This window comes from Polypterus senegalus, chromosome 9 (genome assembly GCF_016835505.1).
Source record: "Polypterus senegalus isolate Bchr_013 chromosome 9, ASM1683550v1, whole genome shotgun sequence".
Lineage (NCBI taxonomy): Eukaryota > Metazoa > Chordata > Cladistia > Polypteriformes > Polypteridae > Polypterus > Polypterus senegalus.
In genome coordinates, this window is record NC_053162.1 from 89,639,493 (window position 1) to 89,660,576 (window position 21,084).

General features: G+C 36.5%; 1 protein-coding gene across 1 annotated transcript in view; it reads left to right on the forward strand.

Moving 5' to 3' along the window:
• The window catches only part of spire2 (spire-type actin nucleation factor 2), a 192,266-nt gene that overhangs the window by 10,922 nt on the left and 160,260 nt on the right, over positions 1-21,084 (forward strand). Inside the window, exon 2 of the mRNA XM_039763456.1 lies at positions 5,420-5,463. Within this exon, the coding sequence (XP_039619390.1) occupies positions 5,420-5,463 (44 nt within the window). The remainder of the gene's footprint in view (positions 1-5,419; positions 5,464-21,084) is intronic.

The following is a 21,084-nucleotide window of genomic DNA, read 5'->3' on the forward strand; positions in this document are numbered from 1 at the left end:
AAAATGTTCGCAATGGTTCAGCATTCTCAGTTCTTCAAAAGCCACATTAATAAATGTCTGATAGCTTCTGAATAACTTCTAAACTAAAGTCAATCAAATTTCTTCTTCTTTTAATTAAAATAGGATGTCCTTTTCCTATTGCATTATGGTAGGTGTGATAGGATATTCCCAGTTGAGCTTAATAATAAAGCATGCTATTATCACAATAAATTTTTCACTAAGTCATAGTATCCCATCAGATAATACAGCACTGGGAATAGGTGATGGACTATTGTGGAATTCTTGTATTCCCAAACTTATTTAATATATTAGTAAAGGTTTACAGTATTCAAATAAAATGTGACCAGGAGATGTTTGTTTAAACACGTAACCCAGTGAAGCAGGTGCTTGACAATATTGCTCACAATTTGGATCTTCGTCAGAGCACATTTTTGATAGAGTTTGTCAAGAAAGATGCGTGTTATGTAAATTTCTGAGGCAAATTAGACGACGTTTTGCACAAATTGAAAAGTGTGTATGTTGCCCAATGCTGATCTTCGTTCATTTTCTTAAAATCTAATTGCAAAGTCTAATTCGCAGTGCAGACTCAGCGGTGCACATTTCTGAAATCACTGGTATGTCGTGAATGTAGTCTCTATACAGTTAAAATGGCAGGAAACTACAGTATAATATCTACAGCAAATATCAAGGGAAAGTACGGGAGTACTGTATATAGTTTAGGCCTTCAGGATACAAAAAGGACATAACAGTACTGGAAAATGTTCACAGAAGAGTGACTAGGCTGATTCCAAGGCTAGAAGGGATGAATAATGAAGAATGATTAAAAGAGATTTCAGTTTAAACAAAATAACGTTAACAGGAGAAATGTTTAAATTTATGAAGGGAATTAGTACAGTGTTATTTTAAAATGAGTTCATCAAGAACTTAAGAGGACATTTCGAACACAAAACATTAGGTAGTTTTTCATCACACTGAGAAACATTGACACATGGAATAAGTTATCAAGTAACATTGTAGAAGGTAGAACTTTAGGGACTTTCAAAATTTACCTTGATGTTATTTTAGAAGAATTAAGGGGATAGGACTGGTGAGCTTTGTTTGGCTGAATTGCCTGTTCTTGACTAGATTGTTCTAATGTTCTAATGAAAGTCAGGAAGGTCAGACAGGTTTTTATTTTGTATTTAGGGTTTTCATGGAAGGACCTGATGATGATGGTCACGTAGACTTCTGGCTTTCAGTCCATCAATGTTGGAGCATCATGATGCTTTGAGTAGGTGGTGGTGGCGCAGGCCGCCACCACAAAGAAACCGGACAAAGAAACAGATGAGAGAGTTGGGGTCAGTACGGATTTTAGAGCCACTATGAATAGTTATTAAGATGAATTGAACATACAGAGTATCAGTATTAAGTTAAAGTGAAGTTATGAGAAGGCCAAGTTAAAGTAATGTGTTTTCAGCAGTGTTTTAAAGTGCTCTACTGTATCAGCCTGGTGAATTCCTATTGGCAGGCTATTCCAGATTTTAGGTGCATAACAGCAGAAGGCCACCTCACCACTTCTTTTAAGTTTAGCTTTTGGAATTATAAGGAGACACTCATTTGAGGATCTAAGGTTACGATTTGGAATATAACGTGTCAGGCATTCCGATATATAAGATGGAGTGAGATTATTTAAGGCTTTATAAACCATAAGCAGAATTTTAAAGTCAATCCTGAATGACACAGGTAACCAGTGTAGTGACATCAAAACTGGAGAAATGTGTTCGGATTTTCTTTTCCCAGTTAGGATTCTAGCAGCTGCATTCTGCACTCGTTGCAAATGATTTATGTCTTTTTTGGGTAGTCCTGAGAGGAGTGCATTACAGTAATCTAGTCTACTGAAAACAAAAGCGTGAACTAATTTCTCAGCATCTTTCAATGATATAAGAGGTCTAACTTTAGCTATGTTTCTTAAGTGAAAAAATGCTGTCCTAGTGGTCTGATGAATATGCGATTTAAAACTCAGATTACAGTCAACGGTTACCCCTAAATTTTTTACTTCCGTCTTAACTTTAAACCCTAGTGCATCAAGTTTATTTCTGATAACCTCATTGAATCCATTATTGCCAATTACTAAAATTTCAGTTTTCTCTTTATTTAGTTTGAGAAAATTACTTTAATCATTCTGAAGAGCTACAGCCTATCCCATTATAGACTATTTAATTCATTTATAGTTTATTAATTTATTTTGTAAACTTTTGCTATATTTGGAAAGAGTGGATTTTTAAATGTTTAAAAAAAAATCAGATTTGACTTTTCAAAATGACAACTCATTATGGGTGTTATACAGTTTATTTTCAGGTTGTCACACAAATATGGTTTTATTGCCCACAGATATCAGTGTTGAAGCCACTGAACTATTAGGTTCAGATAGGCTGTAAATCCACATTATTAAAGGCCACCCATAATGGCATAGTGTCAGTGACAACAGTAGAAATTAGCTTCGGGATCACTTTTGAGCTGAGACTTGTTTAGAGGTTATTATACTACATTGTTAGAAACAATGGGCTTTGTTTTGCGTCTAAGAGAAGCTGGAGATTGCAGCTCGTTTTTATTTTCGTAGAAACAAGAGAGAGGGGGTATCTGAGCGTAGCCTGACAAGTTTTTTAAACTCCAGCTTCAGTGGAATGTATGCAAAGCCTCTTCTGGGAGCTCTGCATGGCTGCACTGAAGTGTTTTTCTTTTGAAATGCCAGCTGAAGCTGGTAAACACTAAAATAAAATGCACTTACATTATAGATATTGTTTGCTGATACAGTAAAGCAAAATACAATTTTAGCTGAATTTATGATAACAATTATTGTGAGTGGTTTAGACATTTGCTCACACTATGAAGCTATAAGATCTGCTTTCCCAGGTATATCCCTACTATGAAATGTTATTTTCATGGGACACAAAGAAATTTACCAGACTCACAAATAATGCTATGGGTTATACTTATAATCAGAACTGAAAGAAGTAACAATGTTTAGTTTCTAAAGTGGTTAAAGCAGCTTCCAAAGAAAGTAAGTCAAAAGAGTCACTCATCCAACATTTCTTCAGAGTCTTGTTTTTGCTATAAATGCATGTGTTGCATACTGAGCAGCTCACTGGCACACTAGCTATCAGTCCAGCAATTGTTATTTTATTCATTGCTGTTACAAGAGGCTTTTTAAAGAAACTATATTTGCACATTCTTGCTGTGACAGTGTGTCTTTTCTCCAGATAATTTGGTGTACTCCCACTTCTTAAAATATGCACATTAGATTGATTTGTGACTCCAAACTGGTGTTCTATTCAGTACCGTGTCTTGCCTTGACCCTGATGCTACTGGTATAGGATAATGATTGGGTGAATACATCAAAAAAGGGATCACAGAAACCTGGTAGTCTCTCTTGGCAGATTTAGGTCTGGATAGAGCGCCAGACCAGCACAGGACTTTCTCACGTACGCAACTTCACAGGGCCCATTTAGATTAAATTAAAATGACATTCACATCTTTGGGGATGTGGAAGGAATACCAGAGTGCCTGTAGAAAAGTCAGACATAAGGAAAATGTGAACTACTATAGAAAGTGACCAGGATTCAAACCCAGGACTCTGGAATTGTGAAGTAGCAGTACTAACCACTATACAACTATGCTGCCCTACAGTAAAAGAGAACATTAAAAGCATTAGTACAGGTCAGAAAAAGGCAGTATTGATATTACCTTGAAGGGGCTTAGAAGGACATACAGCAATGACATGAAAAAGAGTAATACAGCTTAACAAAATATGTGACAAGCATATTGTGCAGATCTGATGTCTGCTTCTGGGTCAGACTTCAGCTTTCCATGACTATATGGAGAAAAATATGTGTTCATTTATGTTCTTTGCCTGTTTTTTCTTTCTGGAACTGGAGCACATTTTGACTGGAGTTGACCCTAAGAAAATGGCAGTTTATTGCAGGAAGTTGATAAATACTACATCTCTCGATGAAGCCTACTGATAATGCTGTGCATGTGTGTGTTGTCATCCAGGGCCAGAGAAAGATTTAGAGAAGCACTAGTCCTCCTGCTTATTATTAACTAAAGTGATAGAAGATAGGCAGGCATCTCCGATAGTTTAACACTTGCATGGGCTTCCCATTTTAAATGTAGACAATCTGGTAAAAAGAATGGGGTTGTCTCTCTCAATACATGTTTAGAAAGATTCCAGGAGCTTCTTTTTTATAAGGCATAGCTGTGTGCATCTTTTCAGTGGTGAAAAATAAAACCGAAATAACACTGAGATCTATGCCTACTTTTGCATAACCAAACCCTTGTAATTACACTTGTCTCAGTATGATCTTAAAAATTACATCTGTCAAACTGTATTTATCCATCCATTATCCAACCCACTATATCCTAACTACAGGGTCACAAGGGTCTGCTGGAGCCAATCCCAGCCAACACAAAGTGCAAGGCTGGAAACAACCCCGGGCAGGGCACCGGCCCACTGCAGGGTGCACACACACACCAGGGACAATTTAGAATCGCCAACGCACCTAACCTGGGAGGAAACCCATGCAGACACGAGGAGAACATGCAAACTCCACGCAGGGAGGACCTGGGAAGTGTACCCAGGTCTCCTTACTGCGAGGCAGCAGTGCTACCACTGCGCCACCGTGCTGCCCCAACTGTATTTATATGAATACTATTTGTATCAGTGGTAGCAAGGATAAGCTAGCTTTTCTTTAACTATCTCTAAGAGTTATCTAGATGAACATTTGTTTAGAAAATATAGCAGCAAATGATAAATATTTATATACAGTTTGCAAAAATTCTTTACAACCATAAAACATTTTTAAACTTTGTTTAATTCAATATGTTTATGTTCCATCGTTCTGTGATGGATTGGCACTTTGGGTGCTCCAGTTTTTTCCTCTGATCTTCAAAGATGGCTGTGTCAGGTTACATGATGATTTGAAATTGGCTTCTGTGAGTGTGAATGGTGGTGGTGTGTGTGTTTGAATAGGTCCTGTGGTGGACTAGTGCCCCATCTGCCTTATTCTCAATGCTGCTGGGATTAGCTCCAACACCCATGACACCAAAATGGATTAAGTTCATATAAACATGAATAAATATATGAATAAGCATTAGTGTTCAATTCAGTGCAACATCTTCTTCTGGTGGAAGAAAACAGAGCAGTTGCCTTTATAAAGCTCTACCAGTAATATTTATTAAACTGCAAGATATAATCTGTACTGTATTAACACAAAGGCATATGAATGTGCATGTCTGGTAATCCTCAATTAATGCAATTCAATAAATATTATGACTCACTATGTATGGAGCTTCTTTACTGTTTGTTTAACTTCTTTGTTTGATTTGTAATTCATATGCTTAGATGTGTGTTCCTAAAAGTCCACCTTTTTTCTGTTTACAGATGGAGGCAGGAAACATTCTCAACAGCCAGTTTCAGAAGGGCAGGTAAGAAATTGGAAAATGCGCATTCAAATTTGACCATGTTGAAAAGTCTAGAATATAAATATGGCAATATCCACAAAACTTGAACTCATGAAAAGAAATGTGTATTCTAATAATATAAAGTCTATCTAGGTAAAATTTATCTGTCAGATGGAGATCTTTATTTTTATTTTATGCATACATACTGTGTATACTGTACATACATAAATTAATTCTCAAACTTACTAAATTCTCATCAAGGATGCAGAGGGCTGAAGCTTATACTGGTAGTACTGGATATGGCTTGTACCAGGTCACCAGACTCCCACAGTAGTCTGTGCCTCACCAGGCCAATGTGAACAAAAGTCAGAGCACGTGAACTGGAAAACCTTTGTTGTCATTTAAATTTTTATTTGTTCCAAAGACATGAATCTAAAATTTTAAAAGATATTTTATATTTAATGTGCAAAAAGTCTAGAAAAAATCCATATGAGAAACTCTCTTTTTTATGAAATATCTGATAGTTTTGCATAGCAGTCTATCCATGCACACACTCCCATTACTGGCTGCCACATTCAATGTAGCTGCTAAGATGACAGAAAAACTGATGTTGTCATGGACATATTAAATGGAAAGTACAATGACCACACAGAAACCCTTCTACGTGTCAACAGAACCCAACAGAGGAAAAAATAAATTATCAAATATATTTAAATAATAAAGAGGTTAACACTCATATATGCATGCATGTTGCTTTTTTCTATCTATCTATCTATCTATCTATCTATCTATCTATCTATCATATCATATAGTGCCTTTCACATCTATCTATCTATATATCTATCATATCATATAGTGCCTTTCACATCTATCTATCTATCTATCTATCTATCTATCTATCTATCTATCTATCTATCTATCTATCTATCTATCTATCTATCTATCTATCTATCTATCTATCTATCACAACAAAGAGTACAAGGAATGGAACCCACCATAACATTGCATTTCTTTTCTGAATTCCCACAAACAAAGCTGCCTCCCTTTTACACGTGAGCAGTTTACAGGTACAACTAATCGCTTGATTTTAACTATGAAAGAATATGTCAGACCCAACTGAAATATACTCAAACATGAATACAGAGAAGACCCCGACCTGGAATAAAACTTGGGGACAAAAATAATGATTTTGCATTAAACAAACATATTATAGTTCTAAAAGTTTGTAAGCAAATTAGCAATAATTTAGTGTAGAGGCTTTCATATGATACCCATTATAAAAAGCCTTGGTGAATAGTTAGTATGGCTTTACAGGATATTTCACACATAAGCAGAAATACATATATGTAAGTACAAATGAAAACAGACAGCAGTAAACTTAATAATGTCTCCCTAATGTTTTTCATGTTTTTTCATTTCATTTTCGGTAATTGGCAATCTGTATAAAGCCCCGCTGCTAGGGTTCAAAAAGTAAGTCTACTACCATTTAGAAGTGGTTTTAGAATTATTTTGTTTAGGCTCATTATAAGCTGACATTTGTTAAAACCTACAGACAGACTCCCAAATAATTATTGTCTGCTATCACAGTTCATATTAATAATACTAATAATAATGTGATGTACATTTGTACAACTATGCTTTCAATCCTGGTTTATGTTATGCTGGTTTAAATGGTTGTGTATCTTGTGTGGAACTGGGTGTGGCTTTCGGTTTCAGGTTTGCCTCCTACACTGGATAAAAGGGTTGCAGAAGTGAATGAATGAATATTTTTAATGACAGTGTCCATAGCCTTGTTTCTTCATCCAACTAGTTTCAAAGATGCTTTATTCAGTTAATGGTTATAGCTGCTAGAAAGTGGAACTGCAGAATATAGCAGTAATCAGCCATGGTTTAGGACACATCAGTCCATCTCAAGGCATACACAGTCAGGGTGAATGTTTTAAGGATTTGGAAGGAAATCACAGTACCTGAAGGAAAATTAAGTTACTTTGGGATTCAAACATAGGACTGTGGCCCAGAGAGGCAGTTGTGCTAATCTATAAAGTACCACCATCTTATTTTTAACACTATTTCTGATAGCAGTACTTTAAATGAATTGCATTATGTGAAAAGGCTTGCCATGTTTTAAAAGAATGTATAAGCATACTTCTATATACATATTTATTGGTGCTTTTGCATTTAACATTGTACTCTTTGCACATTGATGCATTTTCTCTTTATTCTGTTTTTTATCCAGCACTAGAGTATGACCTGTTCTGATGTAAGCCTTACATAAAATATGCAAGACATACCATGCAAATATGAACTGATATATGATAAGAAAACAGGATAACGCACAAGTTTTCAAATAAACATTTTAGTCCAAAAGCTTCTGACCACATCATTACCTTTCAGTCAATGCAAGCATTTCACTGGATATTTTTTACATTGTAATCTAAAAGGCTGTGGCCCTCTATAACCCAGTCTAACAAAAGCCATTAAATTATAAAAAAAAGTCTAACTCACTTGTCATATTAAGTGGCCTAACTAAATGTAATCCTTCACCCAAAAATGATATTTTTGTTACATTTTACTTACCCTATGTAGTTTGTAGTGATGACAGAGAAACTTTTTTTGATCTTACACTTAATGTTGAACAGGATGTCTGATGTAGCAGATGTCTAAGGTGTCCAATGCTGGACAAACAGCAAACGATACCAAAAAGTCCATGAAAAAAATCTCACGTTACTTATCATCCAGTCGTAAGCTCACAATGTCCCAAACACATGCATTTTTACTAAAATATTGTTAAATAAACCACTTCAGGAAAACATTCTACTAAACGAAAATTGGATGCACTCAGATGTTGAAGAGCCTTCTGTTCTGCATGAAAACATGAGATTAAAATGTTTTCTTGGCCATCACTACAAACTGCATGGGCTAAGTAAAAAATAACAAGAATATCAAATTTGGCTGGAGTGTCCCTTTAAGTCACATCACAGCAAATTTTGTAGTGCAGCCCCCAGGTAGAAACTGTCATGGCAGCTTTTGACATAAGACAGGAAATAACCCTGGACAGGTGCTACTTCATATTAGGGCTCAGTCATTCATACTGAGCCAATTTAGGATTTACAAATAATCTAACATGTGAGGTATGGGAGAAAAACTAACACAGACAGAGATGTGACGTGGCAGCACTAACCATTGTACCTCCATTGCTCCATTTATTATGTGCCTGTACTATAATTACAGTGCATAGATAACAAAAATGTAACTGAATTAAATATCAGTTAAGCTCAACAAATTATTTTTGTTTTTAAAATGTGGGACAAAAGGAACATTAAACCACCACATATTGTGCAGCCCAAAATCTTGTATAACCGGATTCTAATATAATTTGGGCATTCCTTCATTCCTTTTCTGTTCATCAGTTTAGTTTATGTAACTCTGAGCTCTTTTGTTTGCCACCTTCTCTCATATTCATCATGCCATGGCTGAGCTAAAGAGCTCTCTGTCTTGTGCTGGTGTTGGTTACATGTGCTTGTAAAGCTCTATCAGTTTCAAAAACAAAAAAATCAAAACACAAGACATTCCTTTTTTCAGGGTGTTCAAGCTACTGTAAAATACATAAAGATGTCATTTTATTCAGGTTTATGGAATACTTTATAGTCTGTTTCACTTTCTTTTTTATTTATGTCTTTGTCTTGATCATGTCTATGATTTAATATGTTTTGGGTTTAGTGTTCAGTGTATGATACAGCTCCTTAAAACTGGTGTAATATACTGTATAATAATATGTTATTGGTGAACTTTTAGGACAGCATTGACATCCATATATGGATTATATATTTAAATTAAACTGTTCAGTTGTCCCTTTAGCAGACAACAAAACCACTAGAGGCGAATTTCATCACAAACATTAATTCTTTAACTCAGTGAATCAATGCTTCCTTAGCATAGAGTCTTTTATGGTAAACATGCCATTAATTTTTCCTTTACAGTTGTTTACATGACTCACTTGCCGCCTCTTATCACATTAAGTCAGAGTTGCAATGTGAACCTGTAAGCCTATTTTTTCAGTTTATAATAAATTGCTTACACTCAAACATCAACAATTATAATTTGTTTTAAGTTTGTATAGTTACATATGAGTATTATGGTATTTTTATTTCATATGGAGGATGTGGCTGAAAAGCAAAACTAAAATGGTTTTCATAAGACATCTCAGAAGAACAATTAAAACAAAGCAATAATGCTGACATCAAAAGAATATCTTATTGCACCTGCAGATTAATGGAAAAAAATAAAACAAGATATTATTTAATTTCTTTTTATAAAACCCAATTTGTCAACCTTTAGCAGACTGGGAAGTAAGGGTTCCCAGTTCTTTACCAGAAAATAAGGGTAACATGGTACCTGGGAATTTCTGAATGGCCTTCCATTGGCAGGATCACCAAAATCAGGCCTGACCAACAAACAGAAAGGATAATCAGGGAACTTAAAATGGATAAAAATATTGTACATCAAAGAAAAACATTAAAGAAAATATGCCATCTTTATATTTAATACGCTACCATGGCTGTTCATTTGTCAGTCCAGGATTTTAAATCACCTGTAGCTCGCAAACCGAACTATTGAACTTAAATGTGGTACACATATACTACGTGATGTCTACTATCTTCTTTTGGGGTGATGATTGACCTCCAAGGTTATTCCTCTTTTTATTTTTATTTTATTTTATTGTAGAATCAACTCTCGGTTGCCGTTCTCATCCCTACCTCCTTCGCCATCACTTCCCCTACCTCTTCTTATGTTAAATCATTCTTGAGGCAGATTGAAGACTTAAGTGCCAGCTTAAGTGAAAAATTAAGGGAAACGTACTAAGTAATTGCAACACAAATACTGACTTAATCAGTTTTAACTCAAACAGATGCCAAAGAAAGAAGAGAAGAAGCGGGCCACTAGGGTGGAGAAAAGAAGAGCTTCTCAGGAAGCAGCAAGCACATCAACCTCTGAGCAAATGAATGCTAAACAGAGACAGAGAAAGAGGATAAAAACTATGAATGCTCAAGTCAAGTGTGTTTACTGCACGTTATTGTGCCATGCACCATTACTGGTTATATAATAAATAGTAAACTGTAATGTAATTAGAAAACAAGTATTATAGAGAAAAAGAAAAAACATAAACAATAAAATAAAAACAGATTTACAAAATGAAAATAGGATTTATAAAAATAAATGTCAATACAGATACTGCACTCAAAATACATTGTCTGGGACAATAAACCATATATTAATGATAACAAAACATATTGAAAAAGTCAATGAAAAGTCACATATATATATATATTAGCAGCCATGTGTGAAAAACAGGTATTGTACAGAATGCCTAGGAAATCTATAGAATGTGTGACTTTTTAGGCAAAGCATGAAATGTCTTGTGACAGATAGGGGGCGCTGTCGTCCCCTTGAACCCTCAGACAATATGTCAGACACCAGGTAAAAGTCCAATAATTGACTTTATTAACACAAATAAGTGCACAAAGCACCCTACTCTCCACAATACTCATATAATAAATCACAATTCTCAATAATAGCCAATCCTCCACTCCCAGATGCGTTGCCACCCTGCCACCCAGCTTAGCTCCACTCTGGGATCTCCCACAGTCCCTTATATAGTCCATGACCCGGAAGTGCTTCTGAACCCTCAGTCCATGTGACTTCCTAGCACTTTCGGGTCAGATAAAAACTCCTCTTCTTCAACCCGGAAGCACGTCATTCCCTTTGTCCATGTGACTCGGATGCACTTCCAGGTTGTAGGGAAAACCATCGTTGTTCCTCCCTGCAGCACCTTCTAGCGGCCCCCGTGGTATCCAACAGGGCTGTGGATAAAAACTCCATTGTCCATAATTCATAACGAAGGGCGGCACGGTGCAGTGGTAGTGCTGCTGCCTCACAGTAAGAAGACCTGGGTTCGCTTCTTGGGTCCTCCCTGCGTGGAGTTTGCATGTTCTCCCCATGTCTGCATGGGTTTCCTCCCACAGTCTAAAGACATGCAGGTTAGGTGCATTGGCAATCCTATAGTGTGTGTGTGTGCACCCTGTGGTGGGCCTGTGCCCTGCCCGGGGGTTTGTTCCTGCCTTGCACCCTGTGTTGGCTGGGATTGCTCCAGCAGACCTCCATGAACCTGTAGTTAGGATATAGTGGGTTGGACAATGACTGATGACTGACTTTTTCAAATTCTTTTTTGAATTATACCTGATACTACACTGCTTAAACCCTAAAATAAAATATGCATATCAATGAAAACATTTTTGGTTTCTTATTTTTTTAAGATTTTATTGTGCCTTGCATTACTGTTCTTGAGCTTGCTGTACCAACAATGTAGTTTGTAAGTCTATCCTGTTTAAACACGGCATCTGTGGTGCCAATAATTTTCATTAGGATATAGCAGGTTGGACAATGAAAGAAACCTGTTACCTTTGCTTGAAATGGAAATGTGCCTTGTAATATGTTTGGATATATTTGTATCCCTTTGGTAATAAATAAACACATGAACAGGAATATGTGTAATTTAAAAAGAAACGATGTGGCATGAATTCCCAATAGAAGCAATACCACCAGCAAGGGTCGCCACAGCAGCATCCTTCCTGAATTTGCGTCAGGATAAAAGTAGATTAAGGCTGCTTCCCTGCTCTAGGGCATTGGTGCACTCCTGTTGCTAGGCTTTGTCGTTTCACACACTGGCAATTGAATTTTGCTGAATTTGTATTTGGAAGTATGCATGCTGTTATTTGGTAAATTGGGTACATTTTATATTTATTTTTAATGTTTTTGCTCCATGTATCCCTAGGTAGCCAAGAGAGTCCATGTTAAATGTGTATCACTGATTCAAAAATATCAATTTAATCAATTAATAAACGTTTATATTGATTCTTGAAGGAAATCTAAATGCTATCATATGAATAAGGCACATGATATTTCAAGTATTTTTATAATTCAATCGAATAATTTTGGTGTGTTTTGCTCCTGTGACCGGCAGTACTTAAATGGCTGAACGTTCATATACAGCATCTGCATTGCATATTGTATATCAGTGCTTATTCTGTGTGAATACCAAATCATCTATCTGCCCATTCAGTTTCTAACCCTCATGACTATTTCAGGGTAATAAGCAGCTGGAACGTACCCCTGTAGCACTGAGCTCAAGGCTTGAACCAGTACACCAGTCCATTGCAGAAGAAAAGTACATATATACCCACAGTAGATTCATACTGGGCCAATGCATTGTTTCCAGTTAATTTACCATGCCCAGTGTAATTTATTTTTATCAATGCATTCGTCTGGCACAACTGATGATATTTATGTCATAGTGACTTCTGTATTTGTAGAAACATTTCTTTTCTAAGAGTCAGATTGTGCTTTACATTAAAACAAACAGCATTCTACTGTACCTTGCTTTGCGTGCCTTCAGAGATTTGTTGAGGAGGAGAAAACCAAAATTAACCATAGCTAGGAGAGTGGCATCACGTGAGAATTCATTAGTTCATCCAGGGACTGATGGAAATGTGTGCAAAAAGAGTAACAGGCAATTACTGTGACAAGCAGGCAATTATGAAGCTGTTCTCAAGGCCCAAGAGGACATAAATTGAAAAGCACCATGCTGACAGTGCAGATTCAACGTGTCTGTAGATATATTTTTTTGCGTCCTGTCATACTGAGCTTGCATTTTCTTCCTCACTCTGTCTGTCAAAGCATTTATTTTACTGTTCTTTCAATAGTGATGGCAGTAGTGTTGTAAAGCATATAGAATATTAATCCAGTTTGGTCAGCCTTTCTCAGGAACTCCATGTGAGGCTGAATGCCATTCAGAAACTGGCATTCGCATACCTACTTCTTTGGGTTATATTGTAACCAAGAATAGATTCACTAATAGCTTTCACCCAAGCTCATCCACACCAAGGAATTGACTCCTGATTCTTAAGGTCTGCTGCTGGCCTCAGACTATACATACAGTATATATAAGCTCTAAAATAATTCCTTTATCTCAAGTGACTCGATCATTGTTAACATTGTGATGCAGTCACTCTCTATGACAAGCTTCCTCTTTTCTTTGCATTTAATTATGTAACAGTGGCTGTACTATAATACCTTAATCTTTACACATAGTTTTTAAGTCCATCCTGTTTTTTTAGATGTGTCCGATCCTTATGGGTCCTCATTATTGCTATGTACTTAGATTTCTAATATAACACCTTAGCTTTTCTGGATTTGGTAGCTCCTTATGCTTGTTGTAGACTTGTTGCTCAAAATCTACAGTATCCGGTAGACTTTCCAAGTTGACTGCCAGTGTTACATATCTTGTATCTACTTATTTGTATGATGTGTCAATCCTAATATTGCTCCTTTTAGCTGTTATATTGTAACATTGAATTGTCATTTTCTAAACTTGTAAAATGCCTTTTATTGACGCATGCTGATAATGGTGCTATATAAAGTATCAAATCAATTTGATTGGTTGATTTGATTGAATGACACACTTTAAGTGCTATTATTGCTTACTGTAAACAGAGTAGTATAAAACAAGATGGATTGTTTTGTCCGCTGCTTCATCTAGAAAGACACCAGGATGCCAGCCGTAATACAGCTAGAAAACCAGGTCTGTCATAGCTCCTAGAACAGGGGTGGGCAGTGTTGGTCCTGGAGGGCCGAAGTGGCTGCAGGTTTTTTTTCCAACCCAAGTGCTTAATTAGAAACTGATCCTTGCCAATGTCTGACCTATTTTAATTTTATTGCTTGTTAGTCTGCAATGTAATGTTCTTAAATTATAGATTTTTTCCTTTCTGTGGAAATAACACAAATGATTTGAAGCCTACAGCGGGTAATTTTCAGTCTTTCAGATTCTTCTCTTAAGTGCTTCACTAAACCAAATAGTGCATGAGGAATCCACGCAATGGAAACAAGTTAGATGTAGAACTGCTTGCTCTTTTGTCATGTGTACCTTATTGCTAATAAGGAGCCATTAAAACACTGAATGCAGCTTTTTGGAAGACTGAAATAAGCAATTAAGGGTGGAGAACCTTAACAAGCAAGACCACTAGATTGAAGCATCAAAATGCCATTTTAACAATAAGTGCTTCATCAACAATAATTGACTTCTCATTAAGAAAATGGGTTGGAACAAAAACCTGCAGCCACTGTGGACCTCCAGGACCAACATTGCCCACCCCTGTCCTAGAATGAAGGTGATAGCAAAACTGATTTCAAATTAAGTACATTTACTTTAAAATATACCAAGTTGCTTCTATAATGGAAATGAAAAGGTACAATTAAAAGAAACTATAGTAGGTATATAGTTGGCAAGCTTACCCTATAACCTTTGCTTTGTACACACCATTGAAATTGCAATGAAACATCTAGGGTGTCCTCTACTGCTTGGTGGGCTGCCCTACCTGCTCACTAAATGCTCACTGTAAATCCTCTGACTACTGTTTGCTCGTCCACTGAACTACTTTTTCACTCTAAGCTCATTTCTATATTGGTGATCTGCAGATGATGTGAATGGCATCTGCAAGCATTTTTGAGAAACATGCTCTTCCTAAATATTAAAACAGACAAATGCTTACTTAAAGGAACTGAGAGGAAACGAGAAGAGGCTTAACCCTCAGCCCTGAATTAATTTTCATTGCAATGATGCAATTCCAAACAGATTTGCAGATTAATTATGAGGGAGGAATGTTGTATCTTTCTTTTTATAAGGTAGAAACAGTCAGCAATAGGTTGTTGTCCAGAGATATAGAACACTAAATAACTAAAACCAAAACACTCAACAAAAGTCAAAATTCTGTGTTAAAGTCACTATCAAACAAAACCCTAAATCTGACCTGACCTGTGCAGGCTGAAGCCTGTCTTTTGAGATGAGGCGAGGCTGATAAGAATGAGGTCTAATCCAGAGTCCCAGAGTTGTAATTAGTGAAGGTCTGGGGCCTCATGTATAAACGGTGCGTACGCACAGAAACGTTGCGTAAGAACTTTTCCACGTTCAAATCGCGATGTATAAAACCTACACTTGGCGTAAATCCACGCACTTTTCCACGGTACCTCATACCTTGTCGTACGCAAGTTCTCCGCTCGGTTTTGCAGACTGGCGGCACCCAGCGTCAAAGCAGTGCTACTGTTCCTGTGTGGTTGCACCTTATTTTCCTGACGTGGCTTTATAAATACACTGAAACTAACCGCATATTGTTTATTAGTGTAATGCATCTGATTGTAATTAACTTGTAACAATATAATGGTAGAGGGAACATCCATAGTATTCCAAATACCATAACTGCTTTAGCATTGTTACTCTCACTTCTTCTTCTTCTTCTTTCAGCTCCTCTTATTAGGAGTTGCCACAGCGGATCATCTTTTTCAATATTTCTCTCACTGCACCACTCAGAGTATTTATATCACTGTATCTGAGTGTGAATCACAGCAGCAGCTGATCGGAAAGAGAATTATCGGTATACAGTTTCAAGGACACGCTGTCTCAGCCACTGCAAAATGTTTTAAAGCCTTTCCTGTACGGACCTCGCAGTTCAGAAACTTTAACTTCATTTAAATAATCTATATTCTTCACTGGGAGTGTCGTTAAGGATAGAATAATTAAACATGTACTACGAAGATATTTCAATGTTCTTTAAACGTTTTGAAGAATCGGCGCTAAGCTACAGATGGCTTAACGTCTATTACAGAGCTGATTGTATGGCAATCGGTTACTTGGGGAAAGAAAAGCACTGACTGTAGTGACGGCTACGCCAATATATATTGAATATAAAACAGAAAGAGAAAATAACAACACAGCTAAAAACACAGCGACAAATTTCGGCAAAAGTTAAATGCTTGTGTCATGAGCACGAGGCGGCTATGCAGTGTCCGCAACGGACGTTGTGCATAAGCTACCTTACTGACGGGCGGGCGAAGGAGCCACCGATTCTTCCTCTGCCAAGTGCCACCACAAGCCTAGAGCCGCCCCTGATTGTACTGCTGCAATAAATTATTTCATCGAAGTGAAACACATGCTTAATAACGTGCTTTAACTCCTATCATCATGAAAATGATATCACGTATACATCTCAGTATTTTAGTTATTCAGAGAACTGTAATATTACGAATGTAATGGACTCTGTGTCCAGTTGGAGGAAGAGAGCCGGTTTAAAAAGCAAGTAGTGATTCACACACATAGAGCACATAGAAGATCAAATACAAAACAAAGAATTTAACGTGCTACTTTAATTATGATGTGATTTGAGAAACTGGTTAATTAAATGATTTTAAGATGAAGTTTATGATGTTCTACTTTAATGACAAAATAAACTACGTGATTAAAGTGGAAATGTCGAGATTGAAGTTGACATTTCGTGCTTTTTCCCCACCGTGTGCCTTTTTTCTCTGTACCCTAATAAGCTTTCATATGACACTCAGACAGTGGGCTTACAACTCGGCTTTTCACGGCGACTTTGATATGTGACTTCTTTTTTATTTCCGGCACTGTGTGACAATGTGAACGTGAGCTTTCAAGTTTCTCCAACACGCTATGTCACTCGATCAACTTCCTTTTGTTGATTATACCACGGTTTATTTGAACAAATAGTATGTTTTTCATTTGCCTCCACTTGGTATTCGCTGAAATTCTTATATTTTCCCCCGTGCTTTTCCCATTGTCTTTTCACAGAAGGCTGCGCTGAAGGGCGATTTATATTGATTTGCATATTCAAATAGGCGTAATTCTGGGAGGATTTGGGGCGTGACATAATGCGCGTGCACGAGCGTTAGTTTTCACGCTGATCGGGATTTATGTAGCGGAAGAACGTGGAAGTTGGAGTACGCACAGATTCCTACATCTGGATTTTTCTGTGCGTAAACACATTTCGGCTTTTGTGCTTACGCCATGTTATAGTGCGAGTTCTACGCATGGCGTTGTACATGAGGCCCCTGGCCTTTTTGTGTATTTAATTTTCTTGTGCTTCATTTGGCCGAAGAACATAAAATAATCTTGCAGTGCACAAAACGGCATTAAGTAGGTTCAGAAAAAGGATGTGCCCATACATGGAGAGTAAACTACAAAGTTCAATGAAGGCATATATCTTTGAACTCATCCATCTCCCAGTGCCTGATGCATGATTTCTTAACCACCTCAAAAACTGTCCATCATTAACCTGAGGATGCAAGCAAAGAAACTCTCCTGCCATTCATGACCTGACAAATAGTTTAGGATAAGTTTGAAACTGATAGGCAAATCAACTCAGCCTGAACACCTTCAACATGAAACTGAACTCTAATGAAAGCTCTTTCTTCCTGAGCCAAAGCATCTAATTGGGGAAAAAATGTTGCCAGACTGGTATGAGATCACCTTGTAAAACAAAAGCATACACAGTGCTTAGGTAATGGCTACCCCACAAGCTGCCAGGTAAACAAGTGATACATTAATAGACACCTTTTGACCAAACAAAGCTTCATATAAACCTCACGAGACCACCTGCATTCTTATGTTAACTTATAAGAAAATGATAGCAAAGTAAGTTATTCCCATTCTATCCATGTTCAGACTAGAATATGTGTATACCTCAAGTTAATTTTATTTCAAAATCCAATTAATTTTGATTTAAGTATGCTAAACACAGAAAATCACATATGAATCAGATACTCCATTTTATTGCCTGAAGACACATTTCTCATTTTAGAGTTATGCCGACTAAAGACTCTATCTCCAGAGCCTCAGGCACAATGCACCAGGCCAATTTAAAACTATTTTGGGGATATATGAGGAGAACAAAATATCCAAGGGAAAATCTACATTTACACAGAGAGAATCTGCAAAAATAGTGAGCAGATCTGCAGTCTGACCTGAGTTTCTGAGGCTTCAAGCAAAAGATAAATTACCTTTTTCACTTCACATTTTCTTAAATATATTTTTGCTATTGCAGAAGTTATAAAAGTATTTAAAAGCAAAGTATGAATTAGGATAAGCTGCCCTAAATTGGAATGTTCATAAGAAATGTAATGATTTACTTCTTAAGGTAGCAGTACATAATAAACAAGAATAATTTTGTCATGTATATAAAATACAAAAATGTGCACATCAGTTTAAATATTTGAAATATAAATATTCTTGATTGTAATAGAAATTTGTCACTTTTCGTCCTCTGATAGAGGATCATTAAGGACTAGATCCCTAGTAAAGGATCAAAAATCAAAAAGAACATTATATTCATAATCATTGACCTCAAAAAAAACTCATTTTTGGACCATATTCTTCTTAGGAAATGACACCCTATCTATCTATCTATCTATCTATCTATCTATCTATCTATCTATCTATCTATCTATCTATCTATCTATCTATCTATCTATCTATGTCATGAAGTAAATCATTACATTTCTTTTTATTTAGGCTTTTCAAAGTAAAAAATGAGAACAATCTTCACAGATTTCAGGTGTTCTTTGGTCCTCAAAAACAGATATGTGCTTTCTGGAGTGGCTATGTTTTATACCAATTATGTAATGATGTCAGTACATAGTGACACAATGACATTAAAAAAGTCATATCACATCAACAAATGATGGCATGAAATACAAAATGACAGCTTCAGTACAACAGAATGGCGAAAGTTAAACAAATAGCAACAATAAAATCATGAACAAACAAGAAAACGATAAAATTATGGTACGTTACAACATGTGGATGTAGTCGTTCAACTATATAAACATGCCTGCATAAAACTGTCAATTCTTATGGTCTTTTCAAAAAAGCAAGAACACTGAGAGACAAATTTTAAGTCACTTTATTTCTCATTCCCAGTTTTTAGCACTATTGTATTACTGAACTATTTTAGGCAGATATTCAGTGTTAGAATTTATGCAATCAAGCTTGAGTTATTTGTTAGTTTACAGGATTGTGATCCTAAGCTGTTTCCCTTGATTTTTTTTTGTCCTTCTAGTGATCCTTTGTATTTCCTTTTGTAGGTTTTTGTCTTTATTTTAATTTCTTGTACATTTTGTATGACACTACTGTGAATAAATCATATTGTTAGCACGCTGGTGTTTTAAATTTTGAGAATGGTATCGCAAAGATGTTTGAGTCACAGTCCTTGTACAAGCAACAAAAGTGAAGAAAAAAGTTAAAAGAAAATGATGATGGAAAGGCAAGGAAAGATGTTAAGGATTTTAAATGGCTCTTCAAGGGTCTGTGAAATTCTGAAAAAAGGGGTTTTGTCATATCTCACTCAGGTTTCCTCATCTGGCTGGGATTCAAGTTCATGTTTAATGATCATTTTTGATTCTTTAATTTATGTACACAATGTTCATTCTTTATTTCTGTTTTTGTATATGTTTATATGTAGCCTGTGTTATATACCATGTAGATTTTAGGGGTGGTTCCCCAGGAGGTGGGGCCACCTGCCAATCACCACCAAGAACTTCCCTCCACCCTATAAACTGGAGGGCCTTCCATAGTTTCTGGCAGTTCATTTTGAATGCTTTGGGGGGTGGAGTGTTTAGTTGTGTTTTCCTGTGGTTTGTGCTTATTGTGATATCCTGAACTTTGAACCTATTTGATCTTGCCTTGAGATTCTGCATTCTGCATTGGGACTGTGTTTGATGTGGATTGCCTTGCCTTCTCAGACACTTCTTTTAGTGGTCTATGGAGCTTCTTGTGCTACAGAGTATTTTTGGTAAAAATGAAACCTAGATAGATAGATAGATAGATAGATAGATAGATAGATAGATAGATAGATAGATAGATAGATAGATAGATAGATAGATAGATAGATAGATAGATAGATAGATAGATAGATAGATAGATAGATAGATAGATAGATAGATAGATAGATAGATAGATACTTTATTAATCCCAAGGGGAAATTCACAAATTCACCTTTTATTTGATAAGGGTTCTTCAAGGTTGCTTTTGTTTCTAGTTCGAGTTTTGACGGTTATCCCCCCAAAGGGTGATTTTTGGAAGTGTTTATGTGCCTTATGTGCTTTTGGGACTCCCAGTTCAGGTCAGGATTGTCAAACTGGAGCCAGCTTTTTGTTTAGAAAATAATTCATGCCCACAGATCTATTGGTTAATGGCCATGTATTTACTGAGCCAATCAAGTAAGACTGCTTCACCTCTGTTGACAGAACATTTTCTTGACATGCTTGAGTTCACAAAACTGATACTCACTGTGCAGAGTTAGGGGAGGTGAAAGCTCATCTTGAGATTATTGTTTCACATTTTAGGCTGGCATTAAGGCCCAGCAAAACTTGTAACACATTGGGCTGTTTCCTTTTTGCATTACTACTAAATCACTTGGTAACTTAGCAGCACATTTTTCTGCACATGAGTAGGCCTTTAATCATTACATTTAAAAAATTGTATGCAACCCCTGAGTTTCATGCTTCATACTCCCTCAAGCCTCAGCTGCACATTAATATCCAGTCCCAAAACTGGAGTGGAGGCAGTACTCCCATATCTACTTTAAATTCATTTGGCCTATAAAGCTCTTTATCAACAAAATTTTGCAGTGTGTATGGAACAAATTAAGCAAGACTTGAATAGATTGTCAACCCTTCATCTCACTCTAGCTGTTAAGATGAATATCCTTCCCTACGCTTCTCTTTTTATTTCAAAACATTCCA